We start from the raw sequence: 24,609 nt of genomic DNA, 5'->3' as shown, positions 1-24,609 counted from the left end.
CTCGATGTCGTCGACGTCATTTGACAATTTGCTGTAAGTCGCCTTTTGAATCGCGCGTCACAAAAGCCGATGTCACATTCCGCAATGTTTCAAATATGTTGCACAAAAAGCAGCATTTCACAAAGTCCGCCATTTAACGGCGTTCATCCGTTTGACGGCCGCAAACTTTGTCACTTTGATGAACTTGCGTCCAACGACTTTGTTTCAAAATGTCACAATTTGGACGTCGCGTCAAACTTTCACTGAATCGCAATCGACGGTTGCTTCATCACAAAACGATGAATTGCAGCGATTTTTCTTTTCGATCTCAAGTGGATTGAAGGCCGTTTCCATTTCACGGCCTCCATTTTGCTAACAAACAAAAATCCCTCCTGCATTTCCTCGATTGCAAGCGAGCGAAGATGTTGGACGTTTTGATGCCAACGCGATTCAAATCCATCAAAATGCGTCTCAAGTCGCTCCCGCGCGCGACTTGATTGCGTCCGCGGTCGCCACGCAAGCATTTTCCTTCACACGTCGACCATCCAGCGATCAGCGCTCGGCGGGACCCGGCCTCGAACCTCCGGGCTACTGCTGACCCCTTTTCTTTTCTTTTCTTTTCTTTTCTTTTCTTTTCTTTTCTTTTCTTTTCTTTTCTTTTCTTTTCTTTCTTCACAATGGCGCTCGCTCGCTCGCTCCTCTGGAATCCATTAGACGTCTCGATGGCGCCGATCTTCTTCCTGCGCCGCGACGTACGCGCTCTTCTTTTGAGGAGCTTTTATTGAACGCGGGTCGCGAGCCTCCGACGTGCGCTCGTCGTAAAACATCAAGCGGCGGCCGTTGGATTAGAGACGCCTCTTTGACGCTGACAGCGAAGCAACACAATTTCCCCCCCAAGTCCCCAAAGTCAATTTGCGTCCGCTCCGGTGGGCAGGAAGGCAGAAAAAAAAAATGGGGCATGTTGAGGCGTAAGGAAGGAACGGGAGGTGCGAGGAGAACGCATCCCCAAATGGATGTTCGTCAAAGTGCCAGGCCTGCCGTTCGGCCAAAATGGCCGACTTACGCTTCCATTTTGGGGACGGACTAAGACGTTGTGTGCAAGATTGTCCCGCCCACGCAAGCTCACGCGGCTCAGCGAAGAGTTTGTTTGTTTTTTCTAGCAAAGTAGCACGACGGCAACAAGAAATGGCCGACGTGCTTGAGACTTTTTCACGCCGCTTGTTGAAGAAGAATTTCATATCCGCGCATCGTGCTTGTCAATTCTTCTCAAATTCTGGATTTGTTTCTGTAAAACCCCCACAAGGACTTCGGCGGCCCCCCCAACTCTCCGCCATGACTACAATTAGTGACCCTTGCATAACTTTGCATCATTATTAACATTGAAGAAACACACAAAAAAGAAAGAAATGTTGATCAACTTACAACAAAAACTAACTTTAAAAAGAGGTCATGGAACAGCACTGCCACCTACTGGGGCGCATGTGCAACGACACTGCCAATAAAGGTTACGCTAGGAAAATGTAGCAAAGGCAAATTCATCGGCTTTTCCACTCGTGACTTTGACATTCAGACGCAGTTTACGTTTCCTGAGAGAAGTCGTCGGTGCGATTCCTTCGCTTGTAACCCGCAACACGATCGTTTGCAGCCAAATGGTCCCGGAGCCGCCGGGAGTCCGTCAATGATGGACGCGGGTCTTAGCTTAGCCTGCTTCCTCCACTCGGTTGGAGGAAGGAGGACGCACGCCGACGTGTTGCCGTGCGTGACGCGTCTCCAAATCCCAACGTTGGAAAAGCAGGCAGCCGGCAAAGCGGAGACAAAAAAAAAAAACTGCGTAGTCCAGCCCAGTCCAGACCAGAATATTTCAGAGGAGGAGAAAGTAATCGTCAAGGACAAAAGTCACAAGTTCAAGTTGACGAAAGTCACATCATTGAAAACAGTTTCCTGTTGTGACAATAAAGTCGTATTTTGTTTTTCCATCTTTGCAAGAAGAAAGCGACATTTTGTCGCCTTTCAAGCCATCGTCTTGTTTCCGTCATTGTTGAAATGACCTGGAAGTTTATTTTTATTTTATTTTTTCTCACAAGTGGGAACGTCAAGAATAATTTTTCCCGCCGGAAATGCGTACGCGTGCCGTCGCCGTGACAACTTGTGCGCTTCAACAATCCACAAGCAAATTCCGTTGTTGAAACGTTTTCGGCGTAAACTTTATTTGATAATATTTTAATCAGGAAAAAATCAAGCTTTTGACAAAATGCGTCTTTCTTCATGTTATGATGACATATTTTTCTTGAAATGCAATTTGTAACATGCCAACTTTTGGACTTTTTTCTTGTTGCGTTTTGACTTTTTCTTGGGAAAAAAAATCCGATGTTCTTGTAAGATTTTCATCCGTACAAAAAAAAAACATGGCTGTCAAAATCTTCCTTCTACTTATTCATGAAAAATGTATTTGTTTTTTGGCTACACAAATGAGAAATATGAATTTGTCACCTTCACCTTGTGATTTTTCTTTTCTCCACGCGACATTTCGACGCTGACGTCGCAATTCTGCCGACTTGCAATTTGCACGAGGAGGTCGCTTAACGCTTTTGCCAGCCACGAGCGCACGTGACCTCACAAAACGTCGTTCCTATTTTGTGTGTTTGTTTTTCCCGGAAAGGGGCGGGATCACGAAAGGATGGCCCAATCATGGGATGCGTCCGACTCGCACCCGATCTGTTAATTGCCCCAAAGCTGAGCTCATCCCGAGTTAGCAATGGATTGTGTATTGCGTGCGTTTGTCGTCGCGCTGCCACAAAACGCTCGCCTGCAAATGATTCCGCCAACGCCGGCGATCTTTACCTTGCCGGAGACAAACGTCACATCCCCGGAGCAGCGGCCAGCGGTCCGTACCCGCCAATCTGGGTCAGCGCCAGCACCGACGGCGGCGTTCCATCCATCCTGGCCTGCGTGTGTGCGTGCGTGCGTGCGTGCGTGCGTGGATCCCGCCGGCATTCGGCCTCAGGAATATCCGTCAGCTTCTCGCATCCTCACACAAGGAAAGAAAAAAGAAATTGGATGTTGAATGAAGCAGGGATGTTGCCAAGGACTTTGCGCTTTTGCTCCTCCTCTTCCTGCCCCCCCCCTCGTGGTCGCCTGGCTGCCTAATTTGCCGCTTTATGCCTCTATTTGTGTCTTCCTGTGATGCTCAGCCTCGTTTCCACCTCGCTGCTCTCTCTCGCTCTCTCTCTCTCTCGCTCTCTCGCTCTCTCGCTCTCTCGCTCTCTCGCTTCGGCTCTCTCGGCTGCCGAGAGGATGCTGAGCATGTGTGGAGGGTGGGGGGAGGGCGGCACACTTCTTAGGTGTCAATGTGTGTGCAGGAGCACTTTAGGGTGGGGGCATTCAAAAAACAACGGGATTTTTATTTGTTGCATGACCCCCCCCCCTGCCAACCCCCCCCATCCCTTTTCCTAAGCCAATTTGACCTTTCGGCAGTCCTAGAAGAGAAAACGTATTGTGGATGTGAACGAAAGGTCAGTCGGGCACGTTTGACATCTTAACACTCCCTCATATCGTCAAGTTGAAGAAGATTTTTTGTTGTCGTGACTTCTGTTTGTTTCTTTGTCTTGGTTTCGTGCTTCATTTCAAAATCAACTTTTGTTCAAACGTGCAGCGGGACTCGTTGATCCAGGATCGTTTTTTTAATGTCATTATTTCAATTCAAATGAAAAAAACAATCAAAGAAAATACTTTTAAAAGTCTGCCATTTGTTTTTTTCTTCTTTTAATTGTATATGTAAAAAAAGAAAAGATTGCTTTTAATGACTAAACACGTTGACCGATGAGCAGCTGCACTATTTTTATGGAAAAACATTTTTGCTGTTCTGAAGAAACAAACAAACACGAGGGTTGCAATCATCTAATTAAGGTTATCAAAAAGAATCATACATTTTTATTCAATATGCTTTTTGTTCATATTCTTTATATTGTTACCATTGTTACTATTTATTATAAAACAGGAAGGAGGGTGAAACAAACAACACTAATTATGGTTCAAACAGTATAAGCAGTGATCAAATAATAATAATAATTAACGGTCTATTTTTTGGTGCCCTTTTTCCTAAGCCAACGTTTCCTTCAGTCTCGACGTGGCACATTTTGCTTGACATGAGATGACAAGAGCAGAAGCGAAGACGAAGTGCAAGGGAGCAATTAGGAGGAGAAATTGGACAAACATGGATGGGCGGTGGGGGGGCGGGGGGGGGGTCCGTCTTTACAGAGTTACAACAGAGAGCTGCGTGTATTTATAGAAGGCGGAGGACGACGTGAGCAAATAAGCTCATCTATTTTCTGGTCGCCGTCGCGCACGTGCTCGCATCTCGGATGATGCGCTGCCGGCCCAAATGGGATCAAAGCGAGCACGTCACACACAGAGAGAAAAAAAGAAAAAAGCAGTTCACTGTCTCTTTTGGGTTGGCTAATAATCGGTGGCGTTAGTCACGGTTGGTCGTGAGCCAAATCACAAGTCGGCTAACTTATTGCAGGCAAATGAAAATCGAGCGGATTGCGTGAAGATGCCTCGACATGTGAACGCGTGCGCGTGTTGCAGGAGAAAACCTCCGGGCTTGTGCTTTGACCTACATTCGGCGTGTCGTCGTGACGCTCGGCAGCCTGGCAGGCACGAGCGCGTGCGTGCGTGCGTGCGTGCGCGTTCATGCGACTCAAGTGCTGTTTTGGGCGCTGGTGCCAAAATGGCGCGGAAGACGCACGAAAAGGGAAGAAGCTTCAGCTGGATGGCGACAAAGACTTACGGAGAAGACGAGAGGGGCCTGGGAGGGGCCTCGGAGGGGGCGGGGCTCATCTTATGTCACTTGAAATCAAAGCCTAATCAGGAAGTGGCCTGTCATCACCTGAACTTTGCCCTTTGTCTTGACTTTGTGCCCTACAACGAGAGTAACAATGACGAGTGCTCACAAATGGACTCGCATGGGAAGAAGTCGCCTTTCTTGTCCCCGTAAAATTATTCTATTGAATTCAAAACACAACGATGGACGATTACGCCTCACAAGTCCACCTTAAAGGGGAAGATTGTTGTAGACTTTGAGACTCTTTCGTGATTAACGACTATTTCCACTTGACTTGACTTTGCAGTCCAACTCGTCTAAATGCGACATTCTGGCTAATATTGTCTTGACCGACCGCGGAATAAGCGGCAAAACCCTGCAGTTTTTTTTTTTTAATCGATATCAGAAGGCGGCCATTTTGCTACTTGCTGTCGAGTGAAAATGACATCACAGTTGCTCAAGTTTTGTGAAGTTTAAGATTTCGAATCACGGATGGCCACCGAAGCGGAGCCAAATTCATTCTCCGCATTTGAGCCATCACCTGACGGAGCGGTGAGCAGCAGCAGGGACCGCGCTCAGGAATCATTTGGTGACCGAACCTCCCCCAATGCCAACCCGTAACGCTGAGTGTCACGAGGACGGACGCTCTACCAGCGCTGAGCTGTGATTGGTTGTTACCTGAGCAACTGTGACGTCATCTTCAGTCGACAGCAAGTGGCAAAATGGCCGCCCCGGAGATGGATCCAATGGCTGGATTTTTCTGCAGAACTCATATTCCACAAATGTAATATTCATCATAATGTCACGTTATTATCAATTGTGAAAACTTGACCTCCAACCCATCGTGGCCGCATTTCTCGCTCCTGCTCATCATTAGCCGTTAGACAAACAGCTACAAGCTAGTTTTGTTAGCATGTGCTTGGTTAAGCAACAAAAATCACTCATCCCCGCCCGGACATGTTTACCAGAACAAAATTCTCATAGCTGTCCGGAACTGAACAGGGAGTCGGCCATTTTGTTTGGGGTGAAATCCAGGCCTCATTCTTTGCCAGCAAAGTTGAGGACGGCAAATCGGCCCCAAAGAGCAGCTTGATTGATTTTCACTCGTCCATCACAGCAGAATGCACAAGAAGCTCGGATGAACCCTGGCCAAAATTGAACAGGAAGGCGGCCATTTTGGTTTTCAATTTTTATTTTACAGCCGTCATATTTAGCTGCAAACTACCCAAAACAAAACAACTCTTACCTGCAGAGCAGTTTCATTGATTGAGCGACACTAAATTGTGTGGAAACGTCAACCCTAACAGGATGTATGAAAAAGTCTGGAGAATCCAACAGGAAGTCGGCCATTTTGGCTTGAAGCAGCCATGTTTGGTGAACTGCAATGAGGGAATCGGAAGGCGCTATTGTACACAAGGTGCTTTTTAGGAAAACTTGAAAGTTTGTGGATCTGTGCCTTCCGACTGACTGGCGAGCAGTTACGGACGCGTCCTGCTCGGCGTCGCGAACGACTCAAAACGCGACTTTGCTCAAAATCATTTCAAAACAAAAGTACTTTGTGTCTTTCAAGCAGAATTTATTTTCACATGCGCACCCTTTGCTGCTCTTTCCAAAATTGTCCAATCCCTCGAGACAGAGCCACCTCGGCCAAGGTGCGACACTGGTTGGGGGTGAAGCCCACCAGGGCGCTGCCCTTGGTGCCGACCCCGTCCCTGCCCGCCAGCTCCGCAACCCTGGCGCTGATGAGAGAAGGCGGAACGTGACAGTACGGCCGGCCGCCGACGCTGAAGGACGGCCAGGGTGCCGTCGGGCCCGGAAGCCCCGGCACGCTCTCCACGTTGCAGGCGATCTCCACGGCGCCCTCGTGTGGCAAGGCCAGGACTTGGACCCCCGGGAGACCCCCCGGCGCCGACTCCCTAATGGCGTTGGCGACGCGCCGTCCTACGCTTAGATCTTGGGTGTCGATAGTCACGTTGCAGTTCATGACGTATGGCCCCGCCCCGACGCCTGCCATCATAATGGAGACGTGTGGCGTCGTTGCAAACGTTCTCGGATACACAATTTGGGTTCATAGAACCTCGTGTTCGGGTCGCTGTCTTTACAAAAAGCTTTCCCGGCGAAGTCTAACGACAGTAAATGAGGTGGTTCGGCATTATTATTGACTGGCAGCCATTTTGACTGAAGCAACCCCCTTCGCTCCGGGCTGTTTGACTGGATTTGGACTGATTTTGCAAGGCCCACAGAATATTGTCTTCTATTGCAATTAAAAAAACAAAGATTAGAGTCTCTTCTTTCATCAGGAAAAAAAAAAAGTATATTTCTATCTGTTTCCGTTTGGCAGCAATTAGCATTAGCAGCTAAGTTTCATCATTATTCACAAACCTGTTGAAAACACTGGCAAAAGAGATTTTTGCAACATCTCTTATACTCTGCTGCCACCAGCTGGCCGTCTTCTGTAATAACTACCATTGCTTTAAGCGACCTCTTCAGGTCAGAGACTGCATCAAAGTATGTTCTAGCGTGAAAAAAAAAAGTATGAATACGCTTTTGGGACCTTGGCAACATTTAAAATAGGAGCAAATGAGTTTTAAAAAATCGGCGTACTTTTGTAAAGAGCAAAGTGTTTCTTCTGATTAAGGCGTATTAAGGAAACTTTCTGACAGGCAAATGTATCATTTTCAGAGCGGAATAGTCGTAAAAAAACGACAACACTGGACTAGCTAGGAAAATCATTGCTGTGTCTTGGAGAGCAGAAGCATTTGTTTTCAGGCATATTAAGGAAAGTTTCCGTCAGTCGTACTAAGAGCAGAATAGCGATGAAAAATGCAAAGAAATGTCAAGGAAATCCGAAGCGCGTTGTAGAGAGTCGCGCGTTTGCACTCACCGGTGAGGCCAAAGCGCTTGTGCGGCGCGGGTCCGACGCAGGCCGTGATGCGGTCCAAGTCCGCCGTCTTCTTGAACCAGCCCATCTCCTTCCTCCTCTGCGCCAGCCCCCGCTCCAGTGGGACGTCCGCCCACCCGAAGAGGAAGACGCTGGTGCCCGGGACCCGCCGGGTCAGGCCCGTGGCCACGGCTGAGGGAAGCCGGGACGGGACAAAGTCGGGCAAAAGACCACATGGGCATCAAATGCGCAAAAAACGGGATCTCACCGCGAGACTCTCGAGCGCAGTCCTCGGTTCCCACGTCCTCCCCCAAGGGGTAGATGGGCACCAGGTCCACGGCACCCAAACACGGGTGGACCCCCGAGTGGGTGCGCATGTCAATCAGCTCACAGGCTTTCTCACAGGCGGACAAGACGGCCTCTCCTGAAAGGCACAAAAAGGCACGATTTCAGTTTTGCTTTTTTTCCGCTTCTGTCAATTGCGCTGCCTGAAAGTCAATCAGTCCTCACGGATGGAATCAATACTGGCCACAATTGTGACGACGGAGCGATTGTAGTCGCAGTCATTAAAGATGTTCAGCACCGTGGTCCCATCTCTTCGAACACCTGCGGAATCGGAAAGGAAGACGAAATGTGCTCAAAATGGCTGCTTCGCACCAAAATGGCCGACTCAACATTCAAGTTCAGGAAGGTTTTCCTCCACATTTTTGATGCATCGTGTTATGATGCGACCCATTTATTTCCTGTAGATTGATCAAACAATGCTTGGCATTTGTCCAAGATGGCTACTTTCAACTAAAATGGTTGATTTCCTGTTCAACTTTTGCGTGCATTTTGTACTGAAGAAATGTCCAGCCAGTCCACCTCATTTTGTGTTCACAAGCAATTGTGATTATTTCCCTCCAAAATTGTGACAAAATACAAGCGCTTCAATTCACCCTTAAAATGGCTGCTCCAAACTGATAGATATTATAACATTTTTTATTCTTCATTTCATATATTAACCATTGTTACACATTATTAACATTTTAATTCTTTATATTAACCTTGTTTTGTGTCCTGTGCAGAGCAGATGGTGTTGATTTCGGTATAATCTGACCTTAAGATGGGACATACTATTTAGTCTAAAAAGTTCCTTCTCAGCGCTTTGTGCGAAAACACATTTGGTCCTTGAGAACAGAATCTGTTTCGAACACGCACTCCTGACTCTGTTTTCGCCATCGCTCATGGAAAAGTACCCAGAGAGTATGTTTTGTCTACAAATGAAAGAGAGGCGGTCGGTTTTAACTATAAGAAGCCATTGTACACGCGGAAGAGACACATTTCGACGCTCTGAATCCCACCTGTTTAAGTGATGAATTAGAGGCTGTTAAATGTCCAGAGATCTCTGTTGGATTAAAAAATCATTTTTGCAAAGGTGTTTTTTCTTACATTAAATCTGTCTTCAAATTTTGGAACACGCAAAGAGGACAAATAATTTTATTCCTCTTTCAAACCAAAATGGCCGTCTTCCTGTTTGATTTTATGCATGGGCCCTGACACTTTTTGTCCATTTGTGGAACTAATGTCAGGGGTTACGTTGTCATAACTCGACTGGGTGAATTTTGGGGACAAAGAAATGCATTCACTTATTTTTCACCAGAAAATAATATTGCAAATCCTCTCCACGTGTCTTGAAAGCTGAAATGTGATCTCCGGGCTTGCCTTGAGCGTCGTATAAGGAAGCCTTGGCCACACTTTCCACCAAGTCCTTATCGCGAGCCTCCGACACGTCACCAGGCGTCGTCCCAATGAAGTGGCCATAATGATCCTGCAATAAGAATTGAAACAAGATTTTCAGAACATTTGAGACGGATGTGTTACCCAGTGGTGTCAAAGTCTGGTCAGTCATCCACTGTGCGCAGTATTAGAAAGATGGAAGATTTGTAATTCGGCTTAAATGTTTGCTTAGCAATAGTTTGCATTGTTTTTAAGAAAGTGTAACATCAAGTTTGTCTTCCTTTGAGGAAGTCAAAACAAAAAAGATTGCTTTGCCTTTTATGCAAGTACAACATGATTTTGTTTCCATTTTAGAAAGTTTGACATCAAAATTTCTCCTCTCTTTAGGAAAGTGTAACAACAGAAATAAAGTGTAAATGTGCTTTTCAATCGTGTAGCCATTTGGGGTTTTGTTGTTTTGTTTACGTACGTCCATGTTTTTTTTTAAGATGGTTACTCTCTTTTCTTCGGCTAGAATGCTGTTAAAATGTATCCATCGTTTAGTTTAAACCCCCACCACTTCTATAGGCAATTCTTTGTGTAATAAATGTATTTAATGCGCCGTTAAAGATAATCAGTGGAACTAAATATTGCTTGTGGTGGCAAAGCATTCGGTAGTTACACGTCACTTCCTATCCATACCTAAAATGTTCCGTGTTGGAACTCGCAGCGAATGTCTGCGCAATGTGTCAGTATCGGAAAATAAAGTCGCCTAAAAGCTAACGAGGTTAATAATAAAATGAATATTGATTTTTATAGTCACCGAGCACTTGAGAATCGCTGGCTGCTTATCATCGCCGGTGGCAGTGCAGAGTGCAAAGATCGTTGGGCAAAGTCCAAGCTGTCACTAAACACCGTGGAATGTTTAAGTGGTGTGCAAACACTACATTATGTTTAACAACTACATTTCTGCTTACCATATACGCGAGCATTAAATTTAAGCACTCTCATTTCACCTAAGGGGTGCGTTTGAATGTTTTTAGAGAGGCTAGTGTAGTTCGTTCAACAGTCGAACACGGAAGTAAATATGAGCGAACCATCTTGTTTACGTGCACGCTAGCGCCCGCTCTGCTTACTTTACTGTGGCCATTTATCTTGTTAGCGCGTAACATTGGTGCTTTAAATATAATTTACTGTATCGTCTCAGGTCCCTGCGTACTTACTGTGTTTAACGCATGAAATCAAGAGTCGCGCCAGTCTGTCGCCTTCAGGCAAAAACGGAAGTAAACGAGGGGGCTATCATCTTGGTTTACAGCAAGGTTTGCGCATGCTCAGTGTGTTGTTGTCAAACCTGCCACGCGCAGTTTCCCGCGGTGGCGTGTTTTCAATGTAGAGCGCCTCCCTGTGGGCAGATCACACACAAACAAGCAGAAGAATGGCGACTTTTGGGGGCGCTCCCTGAAATAAGAATACCAGGAGTGGAGAGCTCACGACTCACGTCATGCATCGGCTCAAGTGTTAAGACAGAAGACGCGGAAGCCGCCTTGGAGACGAACGTGCTGCTAATTCCACGGAGGTGGGTTCGACAAGCCCGCGGTGGCTAAATGCTTGCCTTGCACGAGACTCAAACATCGACCTTATTATAGTGACAGGCGACGATGACGACTGCGATGGCGCCGGCGTCGAGCAGCCGCCCGGTTGGACTCCCCAAAGGTCCGAGCGCGCAGAGACTGCACAAGCTGCTGGGCGTGCCCGGGTGCGAAGCCAACATGCTCAACGATCTGCTCCTCCTTCGGCCTGGAGATGACAACGATTCTCAAGCAGACAGCAGCAAGCATGTGGTGTTTTTCCACGGGGACATCCAGGTGAGTTCGTCTGCAGGTGACAGTCGACGCGCAAGACTGTTGAAGCCACTTTGCACGCGGCATTGAACAGTTGGAGGGAAAAAGAGCAAAGGGAAAGTAGAAGCAGAAAACGGCGGGCTGACATGTACATGAAACCAATCCAATAAATAATTAACTATCATGAGAAGTGAACATGTAAACTGTCCATCAAACTAACGACTAATAATAATACATTGGATTGAGATCGTACTTTTCTAGACACTCAAATACGCTTTATTCATACACTCGCACCTTCACGCTGGTGGTGCGAAGCTACTGAAGTAGCCACAGCTGCCCCGGTTGCCAGTGTGCGCCTACGGCTCCTCCCGCCACCAAACATTCGTACCTTCCATACGCCCGTGTGAGTAGCAACACATCGGCGTGTCAAGTGCCTTGCCCAAGGACACGACGGCACACGACTCGGGGAGAGCCAACAGCCGACCTTGCGGTTACCGAGCGAGCGTCTTGTCCGTCATGAGAAGGCAAACGAAAACATGGCGTGTCTCGCGTCCGGCTGATAAATAGAATGTTCAGTCTGACATGGAAAGCGTGAAACGGACACAACAGGACATTTTCACAATATTTCAATCGCGATTGTCATTCACATGAAACAAATCAATCCATATCCAAAGTCCGATGAAAACGAGAACAAAGACGTCAAATTGATGGAATGCGACGCGAGCGTCATCAGGAGGAAAACGCAAGCCGCCGCCTTCCAAACGTGCCGTTTGTGTTGCCGCTGCAGAACTTCCAGGAGGAGATGTCCTCGCACCCGGAGTGCGTCCAGTGGCTGGCGTGGAGTCTGGAGCAGGTGGGCGTGACGCTGGGCCGCCGCTTCCCGGGGCAGCACGTGTGGCTGGTGCGAGCCTCGCGCATGCACCTGCACAAGTTCAGCAGCTACAGCAACTTTGTGGACAGCAACATGTTCGGCGCCCCCGCGCACGCCCCGTACTCGCCCCGCCGCGGAGCGCTGCGCCACCTCAGGTTGGACAAACAACTTTTCTTCCGCCTTTTCATTGGCCGACGGCCGTCACATGGGGGAGTTGCCAGGATGTACTTACGTTTGGCAACCCAAAGAGCAGAAAAGTTGTCCAAAAGTTCCATGAAGTATTTACACGTGGGTGTGACAGCCACATGCTGCTTCACCATGTTTGTTTTCAACTCCGGCCTCCAGTGCCCGAGCCGAGCCTAACGTTGCCGAACCTTGGACTGCGCTTTCAGGTCTCTGCTGATCCACGGGATGGAGCGAGCCGGCCTGCCCGACGTCATCCAGCCTTCGTCCGGCTTCTCGCTGACCCTGGTGGGCTTCAGCAAAGGCTGCGTGGTCCTCAACCAGGTGCTCCACGAGCTGGGCGGCGCCCTGGCCGACCCGCGTCTCTCCGACTTTGCGGGAAGCCTTTCGGACATGTTCTGGCTGGACGGCGGCCACCCGGGGGGAAGCCAGACCTGGGTGACGGACAGGAAGCTGCTGAGCGGGCTGGCCGCCAGCGGGATCGGGGTCCACGCCCACGTCACGCCGTACGAGGTTCGGGACCCCGCGCGGGCCTGGGTGGGCCGTGAGCACGCCTGTTTCCTGAAGACCCTGGAGGAGTTTGGGGCGCGTCTGTACGATAAAGTCCATTTTGTGGACCAACCGCCGTCCATCGAAAACCACTTTCGGGTCATTCAGGAATTCTGAGCCCTGAAAAGTTTCCTTCTGGTTCCGAGCGTGAAAACGTCCGGATGGGAGTCTGGGGGGTGTTGGGTCAACTTGCACATCTTCGGGAATGCGTTTGGATCTGTTGCTTGTCCGTTGCGTCTTGCGTGTCTTTGTGGCGTTGACGAAAACGGGACGTTTGCTCACAAACGCGCGTAATCACAAGCGACGCCGCACGGCTGATCTTTCTTCTTGTGCTTAACTATTGAACTCTCCACGTTTATTTTTCTTCCCGTGAATTAATCGCCGATTTGGGGGGATTCCACCAACGGAATTTTTGGGTGTCTTCTGGCGAAAAGAAGAGAAATGGCCGACTTCTCTCCAAAGTCACTTGCTGCAGAGTTATGGAAATTGTTGTTTTTTTTTTTCAAAGATTGCACTCTGTTTTTTGCAAGATGCTCCAAACTGCATCCTGGCGAAATGGATTTCGGGCACGTTAGAAAAGAAAAGCAACTTGATTTCTCATCCTACACCAATTGGTGACACCAAATTGTGTCATCGTTTGATCATTTGAAAGAGTTGACCTGAAAAAGCGTTGGCAAGGGTGCGAGCGAGTTCCTTTGGTTTGTTGAAAGTGTGGCAAGTTGCTTTTCCAGGCGCCGTCCTTCCAATGACCCATTTGGACCCGTTTTCCCCTCCCAACGGTTCCTGTCTTCTTTCAAACGATGTTGCCCGTGTGTGCGTGTCACAATTGGAAAGTGACGACGAGTTTGTTGACAGGCTTCCAAAGCAAAATGGCCGCTTTTGCACTCCAGTCTTCTTGCTTCCGTTGCGATTGGACGTCCGATTACGAGATCGTCAGTCGGCCCAATGGACGCAAAGCGCCACCTTATTTATTCTGGTCTTGTTGCGTTCCAGTGTGGAAAAGAGGAGGCGTGAATGTCGACTCATGGAAATTGCGAGTCGTCACACTTGCCGATGTCGATGCACTATTGATCGTTATTGATGAATGTAACAGCGTTAACGATTCCATTCCAAAGATCTTTTAGCCATGTGAACATTTTAACCCTCGCGTGTTGCCGATCCAATTGAGCGTCCAGAGAGAAAAAAACATGTTTGAGAAATGTCAAGAAATTAAAAATGTGCGTAAAACTGCTGCTGGCTGTGCGTGCCGTTTTTGGACTTTTCTGTGATTTTCCAAAATGGTCATTAAAACATGAACTCACAAGGTCATGGGTCAAACGGACCCGTAACATTTAACATAAAAACGTTTTCTTTCTTTTTTTTAATGGCCAACTTCATTTATGTTGTGGCTCAAATTGAACCATAAAATGTTGCCTAATGATGGAATTTAATTCCCTTGATAGATTTTCTCAAATTCCAACGAGCGTCCTTGTTTTATGTTTTGTTGCGGGTTCGACCAACAAGGAAAACGGCTTCATTTTATTTCTGGGACTTTCCAATTTTAACAAACATTTGATGGTGGGGAAAACCAAGCGTGAGTTTTAGTTGGACCAAATGTTGCATTTTATATAAAAAAAAAAAAAAAATTGTGTGTGCGTGCGATGTCACATCGACCCATGAAAAGTTCTGGTGTGGCAAGAAAAAACAACAAATGTTTTCTTTTTCTTTTCTTTTTTTAAAGATCTTTCAAGACAAAAGTCAAAGATTGGGGACAAAAGAGTCTCATCATTTCTACAATCTTTCATAAACATTTTGTGACGCGACGACAGCTTGACGGCAAAACATTTACTTTTCTGAAATGCCGGCAATCTCGTTGCTGGTTGCTTGCATTCCAAATCGACACGTCCGGAGACGCGCTTGTGCTTATCGTTCGCGTTTCGTCATCTGACGAAGCGCCAAACATGTCCGCCGCCTTCTCCGCGCTTGAAAAACAACAGAGGACTCGGAACGCTGCCCGTCCGGCCCACATGGCTTCATTTCAGGAAGCTTGTCAAATGTGCGGGAGGTTTTTCAAAAAAAAAGAAAGCAAAAAAAAGTGCGCTTGTTCGGGGACACATTATGGGAAGTGACTTTTGTAGGGTTTGTATGAATTTTGTTTTTTTTTACCCGACTTTTGAACAAAGCGTGTCTAAAAATCCGAAATGTTGCCGGATTGTGACAGAGCAGCATTTAATTTGCATAATCCCGCCTCCCAGATCACGTCTCCACCCATGACTCAGACGTGAGGCTGAGGGAAGATCTGCCACTTTCAAGCGATGGCAGGAAGATGCCAAATGGTAAGCAGAGCTGCCGTATTGGCGGGTCTAATACACAGAGTGTAATTCTGCAGATGAAGTGCTGCCTCGGCTGGTGAAAACACAATCCATGTTTGGACTGTCTTCATGACTTTGAGTGAGTTTTTCTTTTGAAATCGATCCGTCAAGCAAGCACGGCCCCGTTTTCTTTTTTTAGCAAGCGCGTTGCTCGTCGTTTTTGCTTTTATTTGCTTGATGTTGTCAGATTATTAGCAATTATGCTATGAGGCGAATTGTTGTGATTGCAAAACATTTGCATAAAATGTCTGCTTTAAGCCCTGAGGTGTAACGACACTGAAGCTTATTTATTGACGAGCAGTTTTTTTTTTTCTTCTTCCAAAGACGTCGTCGGTGCCTTGAGATACAAGTTGAATTTGTTTCCGTAACTCAAAACGCTCAGACTTGCAAATCCTATTTTGAATGAATGGAAATGCCATTAATTGGTTCCTGCCACCACAAAAAACATTTTGTGATTTTGTTTTTTAAATACAGAAAAGTAGCACTTTACAATAACAAGTCAAGACAATATGAAGTATTGAACGATCCGATTTCTTTCATTTTGTTGTTCCTTCTGCGGTGCCCACTTTGGCCACCAGGAGGCAGTTTGATGCAGTCATGCAGACACCAACGAAGAAGAACAGATTTCTTCGACACAAGTGAAGGTTTTGCAGCGCATAACCAATTAATGCCTGCGGATATTGTTGGATAAATGATGTTGATTTTTTTGCATCGTTAGTTCGCATGAAGCTAACGAGACTTTTGGAGGCAAAGAACGCCTTTGCTAGAAATACAAAACAATGAACTGATGTGACTTTTTTGGGCGACTGCTCAACGTTTGCTGCTTCCAGTTCACGGCTTCCATGCGGCGTTCACGTTTCAGCTCGCAAGTCAAAGCCTTTTTTTTTTTTTTTAACAAGTCGGATGACTCGTACCTCAAGGCAGCGACCGTCGTGCATATTTGCCAAAAGCAGCAGGATTTTGTTCTTCCAAATCGATTATGACAACGCCAACATGGCCGCTGCACGCAAAGGCCACCATTTTGTTGGAGACGACGACGACGACAAGAAAAAAAACGAGGCGGCACGGAAACAAGTCCTTCGACTTGAAAGGCCGCCGGCCGCCATCTTGTGCTGACGTCGACGTCACCTTCCGACATCACGTCCACTTTCAGCACATCAAGTCACTCTTTCTTCTTCTACATTCTCAATTCCCGGAATTTCTCAACACTTTCCAGCGTTCCAGATAGCAAAAACATTTCTCCACCTCGTCTTGACTGACAAAAAAATGACGTTAAATTAAAAAAATCCATAAAAACAATCGGAATTAGAAGTACGAAAAGTAAGTAAGAAGCGCCTTCGCGATCTCAAGCGAAGCGCGTGCTAATGATGACGTTTAAGTGCGAGCGAGCGCTTCGCTTTCCTGGACCAGAGCGGCGCGGGACGCGTCGGGCGACCGCGACAACGCCGCCAAAACATGTCATCGGCTGACAGTCGCATTCACGCAGACGAGACGGAAAGGAGCAAAGGCAAAACGCTTTTGGTCGAAAACCCTGAGCGACATTTCAAACGCTGACCAAAAACCAGGAATGTGCGTTTGGATTTTGTGCCGGCAGACGCCGTTTTGCACTTGATGGCACGTCAGAATGCAAAACGTCCTCGCGTACAAAGCGAGCGACGCACAAACATTGACACGCGGCACGAGTCTTGCCATCAGGAGCCGATTGACAAATCATCGTCATGAGCGGCATTTTCCCGCCCAAACCTGCTCGGAAAATGCCGACGAGCTTCACAATTGCAAATGCTTCGCGTGTCGTTCATCAACGACGCACACACAAACAAGTAGTGGAAATCTCACAGGTCATTTGCCCTCCCCGATTATATCGGAAAACAGTTGACAATCGGAACTGTTCAAATGTCTTCATTATTTACCATCGAAACTCTTAGCGAGTGTGCGCGACACCAGCAAAGGTCAAATGTCGTTGTGTGCGTGTGTACCACACACAAGCGGTCGCAAAATATATATTTTTTAAAAACGGTTAAGAAGTTAAAAATCGGTATACGCAAACTTGTTGAGGCAAAACAAGCCTTTAAAAGAGCTGAAGCACGGAGACATAAAAATCAAAAAGGAGGCCTCACTTTGAGTTCCAGTGAAACACAAACAGGATCGCAAATCGGATCAGTACCGCGATTATCTTTGGCTGGTGTTCATCTCGCAAGCAACAAACGACGCCGAGTAGAAAACATTCGCAAATCTCACAAGTCAGCGTCTCCGAGAAGCGCCTCCTCGTCCAAGCGGAAGCGTTTGGCGTGGGAATGCGGCGGCGGCGGCCGCAGGAAGTTCTCCTTGTCCTCGGGCGGGGGCGCCGCCCACTTGGCACCGCAGCTGCGCTCGCGGGCGGCGCGGACGGGCGCCGGCTCGCCGTACGACGGCTGATGCTGCCACAGCCACGGGTGGCCGATGCACTCGGCCGCGCTGGGACGGTCCCTGCCGGCAACATGACCTCGTTAGCGCGCTGCCGGACGGAAGCGACCGCCGTCGTCGGCAACAAGACAGCAAAAGCCACAAAATGGAAGAAGTCAACATTGCAAGCAAGCGCTTTCCATTCTCGAGCAATCAGAAGTTGAGCACCAAATTCAGCCGCTTTGCCCAAAATCCAGCAGCTCGGCGGACGCTCACGCCGCGTTCGCCGTTTCAGTCTAACACACGCTTGCTTGCAGCGGCTTTTTTTTTTTTTGCTTGCGTCACCACAACATCCTATTTGGGCCAAATTCTTTGGCCTTCAATTGCATTTTTCGGTGCAAGAATTGTGACTTTGGAGTGACGATCCTGCCAAAGGTGTTTTTTTTCCTCTCTTTGCCGGCCCGAATCCGCTTCCGTAGCTGACGGCCAGAAAAAAAAAAAAAACCTGCTCGCAAATCAAATGTTGCGGCAGCCGCAGGTTCCAGATTGCGATTTGTAAACTTGCCAGACTGGCATTGTGGCGCGACGGGACGCGTACGCGGCGGCGTTGGCGGTTACTCACTCGGGCGCTTTGACCAGCAGCTTGCGGATGAAGTCCACGGCGAGCTCGGAGACTCTCGAGAAGGCGTCGCGGCCGTAGTCCACGTTGACCTGGGACACGTTGAGGTAGGTCTCCTGCTTGCCGTCGCCGGCGAACGGAGACTCGCCCGTCACCAGCATGTAGGCGATGACGCCCACGCTCCTGACCAGACGCAAGCGTTTGTCAGCGCCGCCACACGCACGCACGCACGCACACGCACACGCACGGAACGTCGGCGCTCACCAAAGATCGGCCGACGTTGTGATGGGCTCGTAATTCAGGATTTCTGGCGCTGAGTGACGAAAAGAAACACACATTTGGGATGTGCTCAAAATGGCTGCTGCAAAGCAAAGCGAGGACGAGAACGCGCAACCAAGTCGCTGCTGATTTTTGGTCCAACTAAGAAAGTTGGAGAAATGACATTTTTTCTCAAACGTCTGCAAAGCCAAATAATGAACAAAATAGTTTGCAAGCACAATCGACGACTTTTGCGTGTAGACCAGGACCTGCATTCAATCGAACCCCAGGACACCCGAGTCATAGCATTTGTGATTGGCTCTCATTGCCTGCAGGGAACTCGGTGCACTCGCTAGTCGACTTGTGACTGCTGTAAATGGTACGTCGTGCCTTTTGGCGATTTGAATCCTCGCATGCTAATCGCGTCGAGGCAAAAAAAAGAAAGTCGTGCTCCAACCAACACGTGCGACATGAATGGACAAGTATAAGGGACCATATGGTGTTCCACAGGGCTCCATTGTGGGGCCTCTGTTGAGCTGGACTTTTGCCTTATAGCTCCTCCCCCGGTTGTCACGGCAACAGAAGCCACACTCAGCATTTGTGACTGAACTTTTCCCAGAAAGCTGACGGAAGCTTGTCACAAAGTGCTTCATTGAGGATTCGCACCGCGGCAACGTTTCGTCTTACCCACATACTCGGGTGTGCCAAGAATCTCTCGGAGCTCCCCGACGGCGCCCAATCTGCGTGCCAGGCCAAAGTCGACAATTTTGATGTCGCCGGGCGGCGCCAGGCTGGTCAGGAGGATGTTCTGAGGCTGAGACACAAAAAGCGCACGTGAAAGCAAAAGCCAGCCGAAGGCCGTCACTTTTGGACGCCGTCTCCACCTTGAGGTCCAAGTGCACCAGGTTGCTGCGGTGGAGCTCGTCGACGCCCTCCAACATCTGCCGGATCAGACGCGTGACGTCGGCCTCGGGCAGCGGCTCGTCGCACACGCACTGCTCGAAGATCTCGCCGCCCGCCGCGCTGACCGCCACAAAAAAAACGGTCCGGAAGCTCGTTAACAGAATGCACCGCTACCCCTGACGATTTGGAGGCTAGGCTGGGCCAGCTCTACATTTTCAAGCAACCACCAGACTACGCTGAGAAAATAGATCTGACAATGAAAGCTGTCGTCTGCAGCGGGGACGGAACCGGATTCAAACATCGCCATCTTGTGGGGAGGTTGCAGATTGAAAAAGAGGTCACAATATTGTGAAAAAGAAGAAAAAAAAGAGCTTATACTAAAAAAATAAAAGCAATATTGTACATGAGAGCAATAGGCCAATTATTGCCCTTCAAACACGCAAACGTTAAATAATCGGCCATTTTCCCCTTAAAACGTTATCATGGAAGAAAACCAAAGTTTCCGACGCGGTGAAAGTAGCCTGAACGCACCATTTTGTTTGCGCCGCATTAGCATGGAGCAAGCGCGTCGTAGCGTCTGTTATTGTGTCGTCCCTTGAAGCGTCCTTGAAGACGTTGGACGACGCGGCAGTTGGACGGTCAAACCAAATACACGATCCGCCGTATATTGAAATACAAAACATGCTTCGTTTTTACATCACTAGCTAGCCTAGCGCTAATGCTAAAAGCCATGGGAGGATCCCATTCAAATGCTAACAGGAAGTTAGCGTCAACTTTGAGAGCGTTTTCCCTTCAAATAACAAATATCCACACACAAATGCTGTGGGAACGCACACACACGGAAGGTACGAGAACACGACGCAAAGGCTCGAATTCTTCCCAATGTGAGAAAAAGGAGTTACTTGAATAGAATTCAATCACAACTTCAATTTATATTTTGAAATAATTGGCAGATTAATGGGTAATCTTGATTTTTTTTTTTTTCTGGTATCAACCTCAAAAAGTACACACGAGTCGCACCCGAATCAGCTTCAATGTTTAAGAAAACTTCATATTGAGGCTTGCGTCATGCATGCAAACATTGACTTCCTTCACAAGCACATTAGCAGGACCATTAGCGTGGATTGGCCAAAACATGCCTTGTGGAAATTAAACGGCACTAAAAAACTAGCCACCAGAGGGTGCTAGAACTGCACAAATGGAAATCAACCCGACTTTTTCTTCTTCTTTTTTTTTTTACAGATTTGCAATACTGAATATGGTGGCAGTTTTAATATCCCGATATTGCCGTTATCGTTACTGTGCAGTAGACGGCGGGCCCGGGTGACGATTGGTTCCTTGGCACGAGACGGAACGGCCCCCTTAAAACGGGCTCAACTGTCATTCTTGATGGATGTTTTTGGGTCAAAGCATGCGATTACTAAAACACAAGAAAGAAACAATACAAATCTCATACGTCTTCTTTAGGCCAAGATGGCCGCCAAGTGTGAATGCGGCCTCACAACGTCGGATGTGTCGTGTTTTGCAAGAGCGAACGTGACTCACCGATGGAAACGTTTGCAAAGGCATCAGCAGGCAACACTTTTGTTACATTTTCTTTGGATAAAGAAATATTTGCTTTGTCGAGGCCATCGCGTCATCGCTTAGAAGTGCAGGGCGTGTGTGCTGTGTATTGTTAAATAGTCAACACACACACACTTCACCTCAACAACAACAAGTGTGTATTCAAGTCTTTCAAAGCAATTTGGTTTCGGTAATGAAGCCAGAACCGGACCGGGACTCACTATTCCAGCACCAGGACGATGTCGTGGTCCGTCTCGTAAGCCGCATGCAGGTTGACCACCCTGGGGTTGTTGCGGGCCGACTCCAGCACGGCCATCTCGTGGACCACCTCGGCCCGGCAGTCGCGGCCCCGCCTCCTTTTGCGCAGGAACTTGGCGGCAAAGACTTTTCCCGTGGCTTTCTCCACGCAGCGCTTGACCACCGCAAACTTGCCCCTTGGAAGAAGACGACGACAAAAGGAGACGTGGATGCAAGCGGGTCAAAGTCTCGAAACGCAAGACTTCCTGTTCGGTCCTTGAGACTTTTTGCCGTGTCCTGTTCAAAGACACGTCTTCATGTTGACCAAAGAAAAAACGGCTGCCTGACGTCGATATTATCATTATTAGATTCAAATCCTGATGTCACACACATGACACAAGAATAAACAAATATATCATGAAATCAAATGTATGCGTCCTATAAAGTTGACATTTCAAATGATAAATGAACAGAGCAGATTGTGTGGCAATTGACACTCAATCAGCATTTAAGATAAAAAGAAGATTTTGTCGCAGGCGTGACAATTGACCGTCATGTTTGACAAATGGAAATGATATGGAAAAAAAAAAGTCATATTAACTCTTTGACTGCCAGACGTTTTCAGAAAAGGGATGCCGTGGGTGCCAGCCGATTTTAAGCATTTTGACTGATCTTTCAAGGTCCATAGAAAATTATGTGTTTGGACTATGGAAACACACATACTGCCAAAACAAGATTGGACTCTCATCTTCCATCAGAAAAAAAAAGTTTGTTTCTACCTTATTCCGTTTTTGAGTAATCAACAATAGAAAATGGTTAGTTTCACCTGTTTTGAAAAAAAAAAACGTCTTTTAACGTCTTTGGCACTCCTCCATAGGATTTTACGAAACGTTATTTAATGTTTTTGGCAGTCAAAGAGTTAAAAATGAGGGGTGTTAAAAAAAAAATGGATTTTGCGATATTACAGCGCGCAATTCTCGTATGGATTCGATATGCAACCGAATCCATGTTTAAACATTCAACAAAACGTCTCACTTGGGGCTCATGTTGACACTTTAGGAACGTTACGTTCGTGGAACGTGAAGCCTTCACATTCATGTCTTTATTTCAACGCTGTTCAAACAGGAAAGCGATGGCAGCCTGTTGATTAACTACAGCGGCTCAGCGTTAAAAGGCTGACGTTGCAAAGGAATTGATTTGTATCGGGATTGGTCGCCATCAATTGGAATGGTCGCCTATCAATCGTGATACGGATCAAATCGCCAGGTACGAGGCGATTCACGCCGCTACTGAACACATAGAAAAATTCATCCTTCTTGTTTGAGGCCACAATATTCAGACTCGCTAATAAAACGTTTTTCATGTAAGCGGAAGTGAGCGCAAGAAATCCACACGTGACCCGAAAGCGTCTTTTCTCCAAAATCAACGTCATCAGAAGGCGGCCATCGACTTGTCATGATGGCGGACTTTTGACTGCAGGAATAACAGAACCCAAACCAGGAGGAGGCAAACCCATAGAACTGGTTGGACAACGACGTTCATGTTTAGCAATCGAGCGTCAAAGTGACCCAGATTTGCACGCCAGTAACACGAAACCGAAAAAACACGAAACTCAAGATCAGCTGGTGGACTTTCAAACATGAGAATGTTTAATGTCAATTACCCGCACAAATAGATTAGAAATAGATTGCACGAATTCAAAGGGTTCCAAACCAAATGTTTTGTGTATTGGGACACCTCAAAATGGAATCAAACTGTGAGAGGAAGGGAACATTTTATTTAACATAAAAGAACCCAGAAATGGGAGATTTTCAAACAACAAACGGTGCACCAATACAGGATATCTTTTGAGAACAGGATGTGTATCTTTTTTTCTTTTTTAGAATATAGTCCAATTTAAATGGAAGTATTTTTTCGGGAATGAAATGGATACTAGTAAAGAATATAGTTGTCTTTTTTTAAATTCATTTGTTAAAATGAATGAGACTTTCTCATGTTCCCTCGTTAAACTTGGACTTTAATATCCTAATATAATGACTTTATCTTGGCAGATTTGAAATATGCACTCGTAAAATGACGACTTTAGTACTTAACGACGTTTTTATGAGGGGGGAGACTTTATTCTCATGACATTGTTTTTTATGTTTTTTTTTTTGGGGGGGGGGGGTCGACTTTTTATTTATGGACATACATTTTCGTTATGTTTAATTGGCATTAGAATCATTTCGGGGGGGTACATTTGTCCCCTAATTTTGTTCCCAATCGTGCTGTAATGCGTTCCGACTCACCTTCCCAACTCGCCGGTGACTTCGAAAACAGCGTCCAGAGGATCCGCGCTGATCGGTGTGTGACTTTCGGCCAGGAGTCCGACAGCAGCAGCGGCGGCGGCGGCGGCCAACCCACCGCGGCCGTCCAGCCGCTTTCGAGACATCTTCCGTCCGGCTCCAATACCGGCCCAAAGAACCGGGTCGCGACGAAATAGGGCGCAGTGAAAGCGGAACCTAAAATGGGCGAAGCACAGCTAACACCGCCGGCTGCTACTTCCTTCCATGCTAGCACGGTTCGCTTCCGCTCGAACTTCGTCGCACGATTTCGTCACTTTATTACTGAGGTCAGGCTCCATTGAACTCCATTTGAAAAAACAAAAAAACCCGAAGTCCTCCACTTGAAAACACGAAGTCAAGCCAGCCAGCCGCCACATCGATTGTTAATACTGTGCATTATGGTAACATGTCGACACGCCGCTGTGTTGGCCACCTTCAAAATAAAAGATGCTAACTAACTACTTCATTTTCAGTCTTAGGGGCACTATCTTTTTTTTGTTTTGGGTCCAGGCCTGTTTCATTTTTTTATTTAATTAATGTATTTATTTATTTCTATTTTTGTTTGTTTAAAAAATATTTTTTTAAATGTTATTGTTTTCTTTCTTTCTTTCAACAAAGGTTTATCTAACTTAGCGTTTGTGGAAGTTGGACGATGGAGCATTACAGAACACTACATCTTTTTGGAACGCCACGCTGTCGCCATCTCCTGGCCAGTATGAGAAATGCTTGCGGTGACAACTTCCGACAATCCAAAACAAAAATACCGGCCATTTTTCGATGTGTCTCCTACCATATCCTATTTTTGTTTCTGAAATACAAACTGAAAATCAGACTGTAATTACATTTATTTCAATTTAGTGCAGTTCAGTTTTCTTTTCTTTGATGTCTTGTTGTTGTTTTAGTTTGCTTGTCCAGATCTCCCTTGAAAACCAAAGCCTCTTTCACTTGATTCGGTCCAATTCGGTTTATTCAGCTAATTTGGCGAGATTGGTTGTCATTGGCTGCCATTTGGTGTCATTGGATCAATGAAGTGCTTCAAGCCCAGCGTGTGCCTTTCATTTGCATCTTGGAGTCCAACCTGGATAAAGTTGGCAGGTCCACTGAAATGCGACATTGGAACAAATATTTTCTTGCCGCGGTGTTGCAGT

The 24,609-nt window shown here is 47.1% G+C and overlaps 4 protein-coding genes across 21 annotated transcripts in view; 1 reads left to right on the top strand and 3 right to left on the bottom strand.

The window, feature by feature from the left end:
* The window catches only part of LOC144060536 (uncharacterized), a 30,275-nt gene extending 24,459 nt beyond the window's left edge, over positions 1 to 5,816 (bottom strand). For 10 of the 13 annotated variants that reach the window (XR_013295936.1, XR_013295935.1, XR_013295939.1 and 7 more), the window contains exon 1: positions 2,821 to 3,263. The gene's annotated coding sequence lies outside the window, so the exon portion shown is untranslated. Of the gene's footprint in view, positions 1 to 2,820; positions 3,264 to 5,479 lie in introns of those variants that run through there. The other 3 variants (XM_077580189.1, XM_077580188.1, XM_077580186.1) reach the window with 2 other exon arrangements.
* Positions 5,817 to 6,200: 384 nt separating this feature from the next.
* On the bottom strand, positions 6,201 to 10,165 carry ftcdnl1 (formiminotransferase cyclodeaminase N-terminal like 1). Its single transcript, XM_077580200.1, has 6 exons — positions 9,871 to 10,165; positions 9,387 to 9,492; positions 8,193 to 8,288; positions 7,951 to 8,106; positions 7,686 to 7,874; positions 6,201 to 6,808 (listed from the first exon to the last, which is right to left on the bottom strand). The coding sequence occupies exons 1-6, from the start codon at positions 9,874 to 9,876 to the stop codon at positions 6,384 to 6,386; spliced, it is 978 nt and encodes a 325-aa protein (XP_077436326.1). The 5' UTR covers positions 9,877 to 10,165; the 3' UTR covers positions 6,201 to 6,383.
* Positions 10,166 to 10,710: 545 nt separating this feature from the next.
* Positions 10,711 to 14,055, top strand: c11h2orf69 (chromosome 11 C2orf69 homolog). Of its 2 annotated transcripts, XM_077580202.1 has the most exons (4): positions 10,713 to 10,956; positions 11,027 to 11,245; positions 12,009 to 12,247; positions 12,485 to 14,055. In XM_077580202.1, exons 2-4 carry the CDS (start codon positions 11,039 to 11,041, stop codon positions 12,939 to 12,941), a joined length of 903 nt encoding a protein of 300 aa, XP_077436328.1. In that variant the 5' UTR covers positions 10,713 to 10,956; positions 11,027 to 11,038; the 3' UTR covers positions 12,942 to 14,055. The 2 variants fall into 2 exon arrangements, with proteins under 2 accessions (XP_077436329.1, XP_077436328.1); XM_077580203.1 differs by having other exon boundaries at positions 10,711 to 11,245.
* Positions 11,184 to 23,926, bottom strand: stk17b (serine/threonine kinase 17b (apoptosis-inducing)). Of its 5 annotated transcripts, XM_077580196.1 has the most exons (8): positions 23,426 to 23,926; positions 21,122 to 21,434; positions 19,319 to 19,457; positions 19,122 to 19,248; positions 18,441 to 18,489; positions 18,180 to 18,359; positions 17,414 to 17,641; positions 11,184 to 11,255 (listed from the first exon to the last, which is right to left on the bottom strand). In XM_077580196.1, the coding sequence occupies exons 1-7, from the start codon at positions 23,566 to 23,568 to the stop codon at positions 17,417 to 17,419; spliced, it is 1,176 nt and encodes a 391-aa protein (XP_077436322.1). In that variant the 5' UTR covers positions 23,569 to 23,926; the 3' UTR covers positions 11,184 to 11,255; positions 17,414 to 17,416. The 5 variants fall into 5 exon arrangements, with proteins under 5 accessions (XP_077436322.1, XP_077436320.1, XP_077436325.1 ...); XM_077580194.1 differs by lacking the exon at positions 11,184 to 11,255 and having other exon boundaries at positions 14,518 to 17,641; XM_077580199.1 differs by lacking the exon at positions 11,184 to 11,255 and having other exon boundaries at positions 14,518 to 17,641; positions 19,130 to 19,248; positions 21,122 to 21,334; positions 23,426 to 23,925.
* Positions 23,927 to 24,609: the final 683 nt, after the last annotated feature.

This window comes from Vanacampus margaritifer, chromosome 11, assembly GCF_051991255.1.
Source record: "Vanacampus margaritifer isolate UIUO_Vmar chromosome 11, RoL_Vmar_1.0, whole genome shotgun sequence".
NCBI classification, from domain to species: Eukaryota; Metazoa; Chordata; class Actinopteri; order Syngnathiformes; family Syngnathidae; genus Vanacampus; species Vanacampus margaritifer.
Note: the sequence above shows the minus strand (reverse complement) of the source record. Positions and strands in the feature narration are given on the sequence as shown.